We start from the raw sequence: 14,137 nt of genomic DNA, 5'->3' as shown, positions 1-14,137 counted from the left end.
TTACCTGATGGCTTCTTTTCCTTGGAATTCAGAAGCTATGGGTTCAAAATAACCATCAGAGGGATGCTCGGGATCCAGGTCTTTCTCAATGACCGTATTATCAGTCCTTCGGTGTCGGAAACAAGATGATGAACTCAGGAAAAATAATGGAGAATAGCGGTGCTCATTTCCATCTAATTAATCAATAGGCAATATAATATCAGATCACTAATATGAATACAAGCTTTCCCCTGAACAATCTAGAATACCATAAATTTTTAAACATCATAGAAAAATTCTTTTCTTTCTAACTTGCTATTATTCAGAAGAAAAGTTGATGATGAAGTAAACAATGAAAATTCAAAAGAAATAACACTGCAATAGTTGAACCATATAACAAAACTTTTAGCAAAATATAGATCAAAGGCTTGAATAAAATGTGACCCTAAAGGTATTTAGAAGAATGAATGAAATGAAATATTGGAAAATGTAAATTCTCAATATGGCACATATTAATTATAAACATTTCTATAAACTTACACAACTTGAGCACGGCAATACAACTGGACATAATAATGAAGTCCATATATTCACATGTAGGTACATGAATGAAATACACATGGAGATATTAGTTCAGGATAAATATGGTTGTGCTTTCAATTTATTTCCAGATTAAAAAAAAAATAAAGTAGCATTTGTTATTAAGGGCCTTCATTTATAAAACAGAAGTAATAGAAATAGAGGACCAAACATAAATACACAGGAATATACCAGATAATCCTAACTATAGTCAAACCAGAAGGAATATCCAAGAATAAGAAGATTGTACATGGAGAAAGCATTCTGAGTCTAGTGAGCTTTTAGGTATTCTGGGTTTATTTAAATTTCTGGTTGTTCGCAAGATAAAGACAGTGTGGCTGCATATTAATAAACTTCTGTAAATATGAACAATATATGATAATGTTGAAAATAATACTAAACAATATTTATTAGTAAGCACTTCCACAGTCAAATCACTTTAATAAATTTCTGCTTATTCTGACACAAGTCCTAAGTATCACTCTTTGAAACCACTATTCAAGGATACTTGAAAACTAACATTATTTCATTACTACATAATTATAATGTTGTATAATCAGCATTATCATGTAATTATGACATTATATGGAAGTCAGAAGAATAATTATTTTTATGTAAAATTCCTTTGGATAACTAAAACTATGAAGTAAAATAAAGAGTACATTAGCTCTGAGATGAGAAATATTTTCTTTTCATTTCTAAAAATAGATTTGCATAACTTTGAGAAAAAACTATTTGATGTGATCATTAACTGGAGATGTCAGAGAAAAAAAAACCACCATTACTTACGGGGTAAGATTTTGTCAAAGTACAGTGCCAGCATCAAGTAGATAAGACCATCAAAAGCCAACACAGAAAATGTTGCTAGCATTGTATATGATTTTTCTGAGGGGTCAGGGAAAACTACTCCATTCAAGTTATAATCCAGGTGGAGAATCTAAGATTCAACCAAAAATCACAATATATATTTAAGTTAATAAATATATAAGTTGCATCAAGAATTATTAGAACTATTACTTTCAGAATTATTAGAATTACTATTATTATTAAAACTAGAATTATTATTACTAACTAGCTTTTTAGTAAATAAAACAACTAGAAAAAGCACATCCACTTTAGAGTAAACAAAAGAATATTATTTAAAAACACTGGTTTAAAAAAATACAATGTTCTAAGTATAGATGTTTAAATAAGGACTCATGTGCTTGTTTTTATAAAGTCACTGCAGTATCTCAAAATATCTTCAATGTGACAAATGAAACAGATCTTATAACGTGAGAAACTTGTGAAGCACTTAATTAGTACACTGAAAAGTGAACATTTTCAAAGTTAGTTTTGAAGTAGAAAAACTGCTTAAAGGTTCCTGGATGAAAATAGTGTTGCTTATAATCACTTGTGAAGTATCAAGTTCTTTTGAAAGTTCAATAATTAATTAGCAATATTTTTACCTGAGTCATTCCAACTCTAAAGGCGAAAGGGCTACAAATACTCAAAATCCACTGTACAGATGGAGGAAGTTGTTTATAGAAGGCAGTGAATCCCACAAACCCCCAAAAGAGGGTGAGGAGAAACACAAACAAATTTGTGAGGACAGCTTTCTGTAACAGCACACTCATCAGGAATGATAAAGCTAGCTGAAAGAGAGAACACACTTACTTAGCTATGGCAGACATTTACTTCACTGAGAACCACTGGTATAAGGATCTCTATATCATGAAAAATATTTATCAGTGAGAATGAAAATAGTAAGGCATAGTGATTCTGTTCTGTTCACAGTTCTTCTTCTTCTTCTTTTTCTCTAAAAGAGGATCCTTATTGACCTTACTCAGATAGTGGACTTTTGTTGTTGAGGAAGTGGGCGGAAGCTGAAAGACCTGAGGATAGGGTACAAATATAAACTTGGAAAAATTAAAATGAATTAATATGCTAAGGAAGGGTATCTATCTACAACTTCTGCAGAAAACATCCTGGCAGGTAGAAGAAATTAGAGGATCTCATTCAGAGAAGAAAGAGCAATATGGAAAGAATATTAGAAGGAGAAGGGATAACTAGGAATGGATACCATGCCACACACTGGACACGAAAAAAGGGACTATACTAACCTACAGGGACACTAATATTTACTATTTGTAGCTAAGAACTCAAAGGGAGACAGTGTGAATAAACATATGAACTTACCAAAGACAAGCCATATAAGAATAAGAGTGTAAATATGACCATAAAGCCAGTCATGAGTATAACTTGGGTGGATGTTATGATAATTGTAATGACTATGGAAAGGACCAAGATGAATGCAGTATACATTAAACCCCAGGACAACCTAAGCAAAGACAAAAAGTTACATAATTATTTCAATTTCATTAAGAAATGTTTTGAATATTCAAAAATATCTAAAGAATAACAATGATTTCCCTTATACTTGACACCTAGGTTAACAGCTATAGTATCAATATGACAGAAGTTCACTGTGTACCCATTTCCTGATCATTATTCTCCCATGAAGGTACCCAGTTCTCTAAATGTGCTGTTTATAATTTCCACATAATTTTATTGTCTTATCACAGAAAGATGATGGATACTGTACACTGGTAGAGGCTTCAATCCTGGGAAAGGATTCTACAACAAATTTAGTGACTGTATACAACAGCATGGCTTTGTTGTCTCCTAGTGTTCTCCTACCCATGAAATGTAGAGTTCTTCGATTTGTTTTCTATTACAATATTGCTAAGAACATCCTTGTATTTGTCTTTTCTGGGTAAATGAATAAGAACATCTCTAAGATGAAGTTATTGAATTAAAAAAGATAAGCATTAGGTATCTTCAGTTGTATTAGATATTAACAAATTGTCCTAATTATAGAATTGGAAGGAAATTTAACAGATGCTGGTCAAATAACTCAAGTCTACTAACATCAGGGATATATAATAATTCTTGAGGGTCTCCACAGGTAGCACCTCCACTCCTTTAATAGTTGAAGTCTGTAACTTCAGTAATTTCATGTATTCTTCCTATTCATACTCATAATTTTTTTACTGCAACTGACATGAATTATGGTATGCATTTACATTTTCATGCTGATTTGCTTCAGGTGTGCCCATATTCCCATTTTTATGAAGTATTTATCCAGACTATTAGATCTATTAGATCTAGATTTTAGATCTAACAAGACCACAGTGTGCCTTAGCCCAAGTGCCTTATTTTATAAATAAGAAAGCTGCAATTCTTGGTTTTAATTCTTGTGCTATGTGAGTCTTATTAAGGAAATTTGGCCCTAATCCCATATAATGAAGATTAGGGCCTACTTTTTCTTCTATTAGGCACAGAGTCACTGGTTTAATTCCTAGGAACTTGATCCACTTTGAGTTTTGTGCATGGTGAGAGATAAGGTTTAATTTCATTTTGTTGCATATGGATTTCCAGTTTTCCCAGCACCATTTGTTGAAGAGGCTATCTTTTCTCCATTGCATGTTTTTGACACCTTTGTCTAATATAAGATACTTGTAATTTTGTGGGTTAGTCTCTGTGTCCTCTATTCTGTATTATTGGTCTACCAGTCTGTTTTGGTGCCAATACTATAATGTTTTTGTTACTACTGCTCTGCAGTATAGTTTAAGGTCTGGTATAGTGATGCCACCTTATCACTAAATAGGATGGAATCAAATTAAAAAGTGTCTTCTCAGCAAAAGAAATAATCTGTAAGGTGAACAGAGAGTCTAATCCTGGGAGCAAATTTTTAACCCTCACACATCAGATAGAGCACTAATCTCTAGGGTATATAAAGAACTCAAGAAGCTAAGCACCAAAAAAAAAAAAAAATCCAAATAAACCAATCAACAAATGGGCCTAGGACCTGAACAGACACTTCTCAGAAGAGGATATACAATCAATCAACAAATATATCAAAAAATGTTTCATCATCTCTAGCAATTAGAAAGATGGAAATCAAAACACTCTAAGATATCATCTCACTCCAGTCAGAATGGCAGCTATTATGAAGACAAACAACAATAAGTGTTGGCGAGGATGTGGGGAAAAAGGTACACTTATACATTGCTGGTGGGACTGCAATCTGGTGCAGCCAATATGGAAAGCAGTATGGAGATTCCTTGGAAATCTGGGAATGGAACCACCAATTGACCCAGCTATCCCTCTCTTTGGCCCAAAGGACTTAAAAGTAGCATACTATAGGGACACAGCCACATCAATGTTTATAGCAGCACAATTCACAATAGCTAAACTGTGGAGCCAACCTAGACGTCCTTCAGTAGATGAATGGATAAAAAAATGTGGCATATATACACAATGGAATTTTACTTAGCAATGAAAAAGAATAAAATCATGGCATTTGTAGGTCAATGGATGGCATTGGAGAAGATAATGCTAAGTGAAGTTAGCCAATCCTCAAGAAACAAATGCTGAATGTTTTCTCTGATATAAGGAGGCTTACTCATATTGGTGTAGGGAGGGGGAGCATGGGAGGAATAGATGAATTCTAGATGGGGAGGGGAAGGGAGGAGGCAGGCATTAGCAAGGATGGTGGAATGTGATGGTCATCATTATCCAAAGTACCTGTATGAAGACACAAATTGGTGTCAACATACTTTATATACAACCAGAGATATAAAAAATTGTGCTGTATATATGTAATAAGAATTGTAATGCATTCTGCTGTCATTAATTTTTTAAAAAAATCAATAACAAATTTTAAAAAGAAATGTACAAAAAAAAAGAAAAAAGAAAGCTGCAATCCCTTTATTAGTTAATGGCTTTACTCAGGGCCACAAAGTAAACCAGTATCAAGGTGCATATGTAGCGCTCTCTCTCCAGAGTTCGTTCCTCTGCTTAAAACCACATAATTAAGAATATAACAACTGAAGAATATAACAAAAATATTAAAACCAGGACCTTGATTCAATATGTCCCAGTAGAACATGTATATACTAGATTTACGAGTTACTTGACTTTTAAAATTTCACATCATTACAGTGATTCAGCCTGTGTGAGAAGCATCAGCATATTTTTAAAAGCATAACACATTCTTCAGATTCCACTTCCTGAGTACAGAAGTGAACTACTTTAAGTAGGAAATTAAAAACCACAATGTAGGAGAACCACAAGTGAAAGAGATTTTAACATTATCTAAAAAAAGTTATAGGAGTGATAGAAGGAATTTGGAGAGAGATGTTAAATCTACAAAAACCCTCATGCTGAAAATAAAGCAATTTAGACATCATACTTAAAGAATAAATAATGATTACTTTTCACATGCATGACATCAGTAAAAGAGTGTCATTCAATTTGTTTTGAATAGACACATTTGGAACTTAGTAGAAACATATCAGAATCTTTTTCTGTCTTTGTTTTAAGGATGTATAAGTAAATATATATACAGCTAAGTTTTCGGTTTGATGCATACCAAAAATTATCCTAAGAATGAATTCACACGCACATGTATAATACTTTTCTCACTTTAGTATGGGATTGACTGGTACTTTCCTGATCACAGGTGACTGCTGTCATTCTGTTCTATAGGACATGCCCTGGATTTAAAGTAGGCCCCTTTTACAGGAGTTCCATCTCTCTTCCTTCCTAACAGATTTTGTGATTGGCTATTTGTATTTCCAAATGTCCCATTGCAAAAAAATTATTCTCCCTCTCTTAACATATGGTTTCCTCTTTTTCTATTTCACAATTCACACATAGTAGAATTAAAAATCACTATTAGTAAATATATTTTATAGATAATAAAAATTTCCTAGACCATAATTATATTTCAGGAAACACATGGCTTTCAAGGGATTTTTCAAGTGAATAATTATTCATTCATTCCAAGTAGTTCCATATGCATAAAGAATATTTTATTGATATGAGGACTACATGCAGATTCAATATCAAAAATGTTTCTTTTGGGGTAAAATAAATACATTATTTTTCCTTTTCCTCTTTTTCTAGGCAGTATGAATTTTGTCACTGAATGTCTTGCAAAATTCCGTTTGACGTCTTGGGAGTTGAGGGTTGTATGATTTACATTTCTCTTTACTAAACTCATCTATTAATGTTTTCGTTATGTGTATATATTCACACATATATATTTCAAAATACTTTAAATTATGTGTGGAATGAAGCAAGATATAAATACTACTATATGAAGCAAATGCTCTTATGAGGCCCTTCCTACATGTCAGCCCAGGTGTTGTATTTCCTGAACGCGTTCCATATGCTACTTCATTTAACAAGATATGATATTTCCTTGCTCCAAAAAATATATGTTTGGGCCCAGCCCCTGAACACAACTTAGCCTTCATAAGCCTATATTTTTGTCTTCAACATGAGGAAGAATGGAGAAATCAGCTGATAATTGTGGGTAGATCAATTAGGAGAGGTGCCTTCAGGACACTTTGGTTAGAGTTGCAGCTCTGATACTCAACATATACCAAACAACCCTCTTTCATTTTAACTCTCCTTATTTATAAACTAGAGGAGAGTTCCTCTATCACAGAGTTAGCTTAAGATATTCACAGCACAGGAAAAATTACTCAGCAAACTGTAAGCATTATTTTCCATGACAAAATTTAACACGGACTAAATCAACAAGTCAGCAAAAGATAATGTAGTTACTATATCAAGGTTAAACAATGGTATTCTGAAGCAATAACATATTTTTTTCTGCTTCAGAGTTTCCATTTATTAACTGGAACTACTTGAATGTATCACTCACCAGAAAGCTGAATCATGTAGACCCATCATTTTCATCAGTTCCTTACTCTTTTTCCTCTCTTTTGTAACATTGTGTGATACAAAATATATAAATGGGGAAAAATAAAGCAAACAGTATAAAATGAACATCTCACTTTGAAAAATGTCTTTAGAAATAAAAGGTAATGTCTTCATATTTATAGCAGTGACTGACATCAACTCATCTATCACAGAGTGATTTGTTGTGACCTAAAGAAGGATTTGAACAAATATGAATCATTATTTAAGGAACTGAAATTGATGAAATCAGCATCAGTGTTGCAGTTTGTACTTATAACAATTTCAATATTCTACTATTTCTATATAAGATTTTTACATTAGGGGAAAATGAGTGACTAGTAAAATGGACCTCTCTGTAAATTCCTGCAGCTTCCTGTGATTTTAGAACTACTTAAAAACTAAAAGTTTGAAAATACTCTGGAAGCTCAGGCAGGAGAAGCAGGAACTTAACGCCAGCCCCTGAAACATAGTGAGACTCTGTCTCAAAATGAAAAAAATGGAAAGATCTGGGGATGTTGCTCAGTGGTTAAGCACCCTTAGGTTCAATCCCTAGTACCAAAAAACAAGTTTGAAAATAGGCAGGGTTCACTTGTCTGAACATCTGCTTCATTATATAAACATACGAAAACCTGTATACATCACTGCTTTGGTTTGAATGGGACCCTTCTATAAATTCACATTGCAACTTCATCACTGTGGTGATATAAGGGGTAGGCCTTTGGGGGAAGTGATTAGATAACTATCCTCATGAATGTGGTACTACCCTCATGGATGAATTAGTGCCTTATCAAGGGCTGTGGGGAACCAACTAAGGCCCTTTCTGCCCTTCTGCTCTTTCACCATGTGAGGACACTTAGATGGTGACATCTGTGAGGAACATAGACTCTCAGCATTTCATAGGTTCCAGAACTGTGAGAAACAAATTTCTGTTCTTTTTAAATCACCCAGTCTCAGGTAGTTGATAAATCACAGCATAAATGGACTAAAAGCATCAACTTTCACAACAATCATGATGCCCTTGGGATTAGTTTACATTGAACATTAGACCTTCTCAGGTGGGTACTTACTTCTATAATAGCAGCATTAATGATAGTCTGCAAAGTTACAAATCCTCTTTCCCAGTATTTGGACAATACACATGAATATTCACCATATATTTCCCAACAATGACCTATAAGCACAAAGAAAAAAATAACCATCAGTATGGGACAAAGACAGTTGGACACTAAGAAGCAAGAATCTAAGAAAAGACAATACAGGGGAGACTTTGCCAGTCAGAATATTTAACTACACAGAAGAAAGAAGCACATGAAAGTTTAAAAAGGTAATTTTATTCATGAAGACCACAGATTCATAGAAGATATTAGAAAACAAAAAGTAAATAAAAGGAAACACTGTGTTCCATGCTATTTCTCAAAATATTAAAAACACCCCAGCCCTACGACTTTCTTTGCACTCAAATGTTCTCCTTTTAGATGGACGTATGGCTCACTTCTTCATCCTGATCTCCTCTCTCAAGTAACTTCATCAAACAGGTCTTTCCTGATAGCTATATATAAGATATATAAAATAGCTCTTGAGTTCTTTATCTTATAACCTGGCTTTGTCATACTTTGTGGTGGGTATGATTTTTCTCCCATCCCCTGTCCCAATTAGCATGAGTAGGAAAGAACTGATTCTACTAGTCCCATTGCTTCTGCTTCCTAGAGGGTCTTCTAATTTTTTGCCCTCTCTCCCTTTCAGCTGCCTCCAGCACCAGCTCAGCCACCTGTCAGCTCACTGGCAGGATTCATTACATTCTCCCTGAGTCCTTTACAATCTATTCTCTGGCTGCATCAGGAATGCTGTCTTAGTCTTGGAAACCTAATCACAACCTTCCTTGCCTCGACTGAAGTACCTCAAGGGCTATCCAATGCTTGAGGTCTATGAGATGCCAGAAGATCCAGCTTCCTCTGCCTATTATACTCCTCTTCAGTATCTTCAAGATCTAATAAGAGATCCCCTTTCTCCCTTCAGGTCTTTCCCATTTACCTTTCCTCTTTCTGTTCCTGAAAGCAATGCCTTCTGGTCTTGGTTTAAACATCCTTTCCCTAATTCCACAGTTCACCAAGAATATCAGTCTAAGTCCCCACAAGAACCTTTCCTTGTACTTGTCCTTAATTCTTCAACATCTGACTTTCCTGATAAATTGGAATTTCACCTGTCATGGACCCATCAGCAGACCTGTCAGTCTTGATCACACCTGCATCCTTCCAGTCATATACATGCATGCTCAATAGATATATGTTGAATTATTCTACAGGTTTTTTGTTTTTTTGAGAATCAGCTTCTAGTGGGAGGCTAGTTTATCTAGTTTATCTTGGAATAAGTTCAACAATAAATGTTATTTTATTTTCTCCTGTGCCATTGAAAAAATCTATATTGCCCATCCCCACCTGTTCTTATGTTGAAAACATGAAGACAGACATAATCAAATTTTATATGAAAAGTCACCTGTTAAATCATCTCTCAAAAATGGAACAGCATATCCTTGAAAAAATTTTAACTTGTAAGAGAAAGTGTCACTAAAGGTGATTCCCACTGCATGTGGGAAATTCTGGAAAATTACGTCATCCATGTCTTTTTCATTTGGTACCCCAATGATTCTTGTTCCTGTGAATTACAAGGCAAAAATAGACATAGAAAACTGTAATTGAGTTTCCCCAACATAAAATCTGTATTCAACCATCATCACATATTTTTATTAGACTTAACGTTAATATCATTTTCCATTTAAAGCAAACTTGAAATAAAAGTCAAGTGGACATTTTTATTTTAATCCTTTAGATTCTAGAATCAGGAGACATGCATTAGAATTTAAGTGTTTTCTTTTTAAAATGGTAAATCTTTTTAAAAAGAAAATAATTATATATACAAAAAACGTTATGGTGGGATTAGTCAGCATTAGACAATGAAACTATGAAAAATTGTAGTCATTATACAGCTAAGTATTCCAGATTCCAAATTGTAGTCATTATACAGCTAAGTATTCCAGATTCCAAATTCACTGAAGAAAAGAAATTGTATGACCTTTGTCCTATGCAGGAACTAAGATAAGAAGAAACTCTATTTATAACAACCAGAAATTTCACTTGTTAGAAATTATGAATTAAAGAGTAAATAGTCAGACTACACCCAGCTTACACATGAATAAATTACACAGTTTGTTCATCTTGATTACATAATAATGTAATTTAGAATGAAGACCCCTAAAGATGTTTATGAATTATACTATATTCAGAAAGAACAACCTTCAGATTATTCATGTTTTCATAGTTATGAAATTACTGTTCTATAACCAATTCCTAATCTTTTACTTAGTTGCTTGTTTGTTTGTTTGTTTGTGAGCTATACATCTTAATCATTATATTTCCATGTTAAAAACATATGTATTCACCAATGGTTATGTTTCCCCTATTCACTACTCTGAAAATCTGAAATTATAAATCTGTTGTTTCATTACATTCCAATAGGAATGTGGGCCTCCTTAAATCAACTGCCCCCAAAGCTAATAGTTCTGACAAAACAAACAAACAAACAAAAAAACTAACAAAATTGTATGCTATCTTGATGTTTAATTTGTTAGCAAAATAAACAGTTATCACTGTAACCTCAAATTAATATGTGTACATCTTATCAAAAACTACAACTAATATCAGTAATGCTGTCTTGCCATTAGTACACCTACCTTTCATTAAGGGAGCAAATGCTGTTGTATTCATTATCTGCTGAGTTATATTAGAGACTGGAGTATACACAATCATTATAGAAGAGACATTAAATTTGTCTACCCTTCCCAGATCTTGAGGAGGTATTTCAGGTAATTGGTTATTTTCTTTGACTTCTGAAAGCAGACCCACATACAGTCCTAGCAGTATTGGGAGGCCCCATTCCTATAAAATATTTGACAAAAAGAAGTAAGAAGAAATAGATGAGCTTAGATCATTTTCCCTTAAAATCAGTCCACATCAAAGAACTGTTGAAGACAGATTTCAGTTTTGCCATGTAGTTGGTCTCTCCATTCTCTACTCTTCAGAGCAAGGAGAACCCAATGAATATAAATACCAAGTTAATAGCCACATATATCCTTCTCAGATTCTAGAACTAAACTTTTACAATAATTCATGAACTACGTCACAAGCCATTAGAAACTAACAGGACACCTAATAGGGTGCTAATCTCTACACACATAGGTAGCTAATTCAAGACTCCAGATAAGTATTCTAGATAGGGTTCATGGGGCAAATGTTTTGTCAGTTCTGATACCCTTGTATCAAAAACTAAAGGAAATAAGAAGGAACTGAGTGTTAAAGACTCACTAGTGGATCAACAATGTCAATAACCAGTGGATCAACAATATCAATAATCACTTCCTCCTTTATATCACGTTAGACTAGGTTCCCCACCTCCCAAAATTAAGTGAGACCAAATGTTTGAGTTCTGGCCAGTGGGATGTGGACAGAAGTGAAAACATGCTACTTCCTTGCCATGTTCAGGGACCCTCACACAACCTTCCATACTCTGTCTCAAATATTCCTTTTCCTCATCTTCTGACTGGATGCAGAAAACTCAGTGAAGGTTTGTAAGCTCTAGTGAGATCTCAAAGTCTCTAGTTGAAGAAGTCTAGGTTTCTGAATGACTGTGTGGAGAAGAGTGTACCACCTACCCAACTCACTTCTCCACTACAACCTTCAGATTGCAATAAGAGTAAAACATAAACCTTCACAGTTAAGCCACTGAAATCTGAACTAGTCACCTGCAGTTAGCCTGCTGCCTGATGCAAACCCACAGTGGTGTGACGTGATCATAATCTCAGAAAAATCTTTAGGTAGAAAATTAACAGTCTTAAATATGAGACCATGAAGTTAACATTTATTGTAGGCCAATTATTTGGCTCTAAATGGGATAAAGTGGTAGCTTTAACAGTTCCTACAATTTACCACTTAATTAAGTGTGCACTTAATCTCTTTTTAAAGATCTGAATAGTAATTTAGTCTTTACAATTCTAGGTTATTGTTCAAAAACTATTATGAGTTTCTCAATTAAACAAATACAAATAGAGACAACCTAAAAACCAACACATCTGGTCTTCAAATTAAAGAATAACATTAGAAATCATTAAGCAACAAAATAAAACTGGAGAAGGAGACAAACTGTCTTACATACCAATGCACTCTCTCTTTTCATCCTCCATTTCTTAAGAAAATTCTTACACAGAAGAGCTTGAGTTTGCTGATACACACTTGTCTGTTTTATTCTCATTTTGACTCTTCATTAAATAAACAAAGAGAAATAAACCAGAAAAATAAGCATACTAAGAAAAATCATGATTATATTTTTGAGTAAAATATTTACTGCTTCTAAAAATTGTAAAAAAAGATTTAAAATTGTATTGCAATAATTCATGACTAAAGATTCACCTCACATATATTCACTTTATCTGGGGGAGTGAGAGATGGTGGAGAGGTAGAGTGATTTGTTTTCACATTTTTCAGCAACAGAATTCTACACTTTCTAGAAAAACTATCATTTGAGCTTAGAACCTATAACTTCACTTTTTGACCTTTCATAGCAGAATGATGTGAATAATTAAATTATATCTCTTCCTAATAATAGTCATTTCTTGCTCCTTGCACTTTAAATGAAAATCTCAAAGCTAATCAAATTAATGTCAAAATTCAGATTACTTCAGTTCATGTGAATAATAAGTAACATTCATTAGTTATGACCCCAGTGAAATATTTTCTTATAGTATTTACCTTAAGATTGCAGTGGACAACTTTTAACAAAAGAATCAGGCTGTGGGATCACTATCTGGACTCAAAGTGCATTAAATTGGATTCTGAGACACAAGAAGAATAAAACAATTTCTCTTAAATTTCTCAATTTAGTCCCTGAATAACTCAGGAAACAATCTGTGAAACAAGTTTTAAAAAGAAGAAGAAGAAAATAACAAATTACATGGGAAAGGAATTTCATCCAAATGTTATCAAACAAACAGAAGTCTTTTTTTCCCCAGTTTTTATAATCTCCAAATTTAATTATTCTTTCAAATTTGCATATCAAAATATTTATGCCATTCTCTATTGGTAAGAACAGAAAAAAATTTACTATTTTCCTATATTTTACTGTTATACTTACAGGATAAAAGTTGTTTGGGAAAAAAAAAAACAGAAAAAATTTAGTCATTAAGTCTTCAACATAAAAACACAGAAGTGTTTGAAAACATCTGAAAATTATGATTTTAACAGTGTCCCACCCACATATTTGGCATACTATAGGAAAAAAAAAAAGCTTTACTTACTGTCAGGAAAATTTTAAAAAGTCCTCTGGAAATGGCAAATCACAGTTCTCCTTGAACCTAGTGCAACAATTAAAAATTTAAAATGTATTGCTGCTTCCTCATTTATTCCTTAAGTAGGTGGCTACTCCCAGCAGTTCTTATTCAGACTGCCTTCTACAGAGGGGTGTAGTCAAGCCAAGCGGCACATGATGAACTTGTTTTGTTCTCTCTCCTTTTAACCCCTAAACCAATTATTCTGCAGGGAAATGACTGTTCAGTGATTGGTTGAGAATAAAACAGACCCTATGTTTGTTCATCTTGTTTTTCAACTCCAGGGATAGGGGAGAAATGGCAAATAAGGAAAATTATACTAGTTCATCAGACATCATGAGACCAAGACAAAGGAAAGAGTAAGAAAAGAGTAAAAAAAAAAAAAAAAATACTGACCAAAGTTAAAGTTGTGTGAGAAATCTTTATCTTTTTTTCCCCCATGATTGATGG

The 14,137-nt window shown here is 33.6% G+C and overlaps 1 protein-coding gene across 4 annotated transcripts in view; it reads right to left on the bottom strand.

Moving 5' to 3' along the window:
* LOC124078024 (ATP-binding cassette sub-family A member 6) overlaps window positions 1–13,855 on the bottom strand; it is a 59,609-nt gene extending 45,754 nt beyond the window's left edge. For 3 of the 4 annotated variants that reach the window (XR_006846785.2, XM_046422622.2, XM_046422623.2), the window contains exons 1-11: window positions 13,658–13,854; window positions 13,113–13,268; window positions 12,520–12,622; window positions 11,042–11,246; window positions 9,808–9,966; window positions 8,382–8,485; window positions 7,277–7,503; window positions 2,737–2,878; window positions 2,007–2,192; window positions 1,348–1,495; window positions 5–173 (exon numbers count right to left, since the gene is read on the bottom strand). Coding sequence is in view for 3 of the 4 variants with exons in the window: in XM_046422622.2 (XP_046278578.1) it covers window positions 5–173; window positions 1,348–1,495; window positions 2,007–2,192; window positions 2,737–2,878; window positions 7,277–7,503; window positions 8,382–8,485; window positions 9,808–9,966; window positions 11,042–11,246; window positions 12,520–12,615 (1,436 nt within the window). In the remaining variant the exon portion in view is untranslated. Of the gene's footprint in view, window positions 1–4; window positions 174–1,347; window positions 1,496–2,006; window positions 2,193–2,736; window positions 2,879–7,276; window positions 7,504–8,381; window positions 8,486–9,807; window positions 9,967–11,041; window positions 11,247–12,519; window positions 12,623–13,112; window positions 13,269–13,657 lie in introns of all 4 variants that reach the window. The other variant, XM_058572184.1, reaches the window with a different exon arrangement.
* Window positions 13,856–14,137: the final 282 nt, after the last annotated feature.

This window comes from Marmota monax, unplaced genomic scaffold (genome assembly GCF_021218885.2).
Source record: "Marmota monax isolate L192 unplaced genomic scaffold, Marmota_monax_Labrador192_F-V1.1 WCK01_AAM20220418_F8-fsc00173, whole genome shotgun sequence".
In the NCBI taxonomy this organism is placed as follows: domain Eukaryota; kingdom Metazoa; phylum Chordata; class Mammalia; order Rodentia; family Sciuridae; genus Marmota; species Marmota monax.
This window is presented reverse-complemented; position numbering and strand designations above follow the sequence as displayed.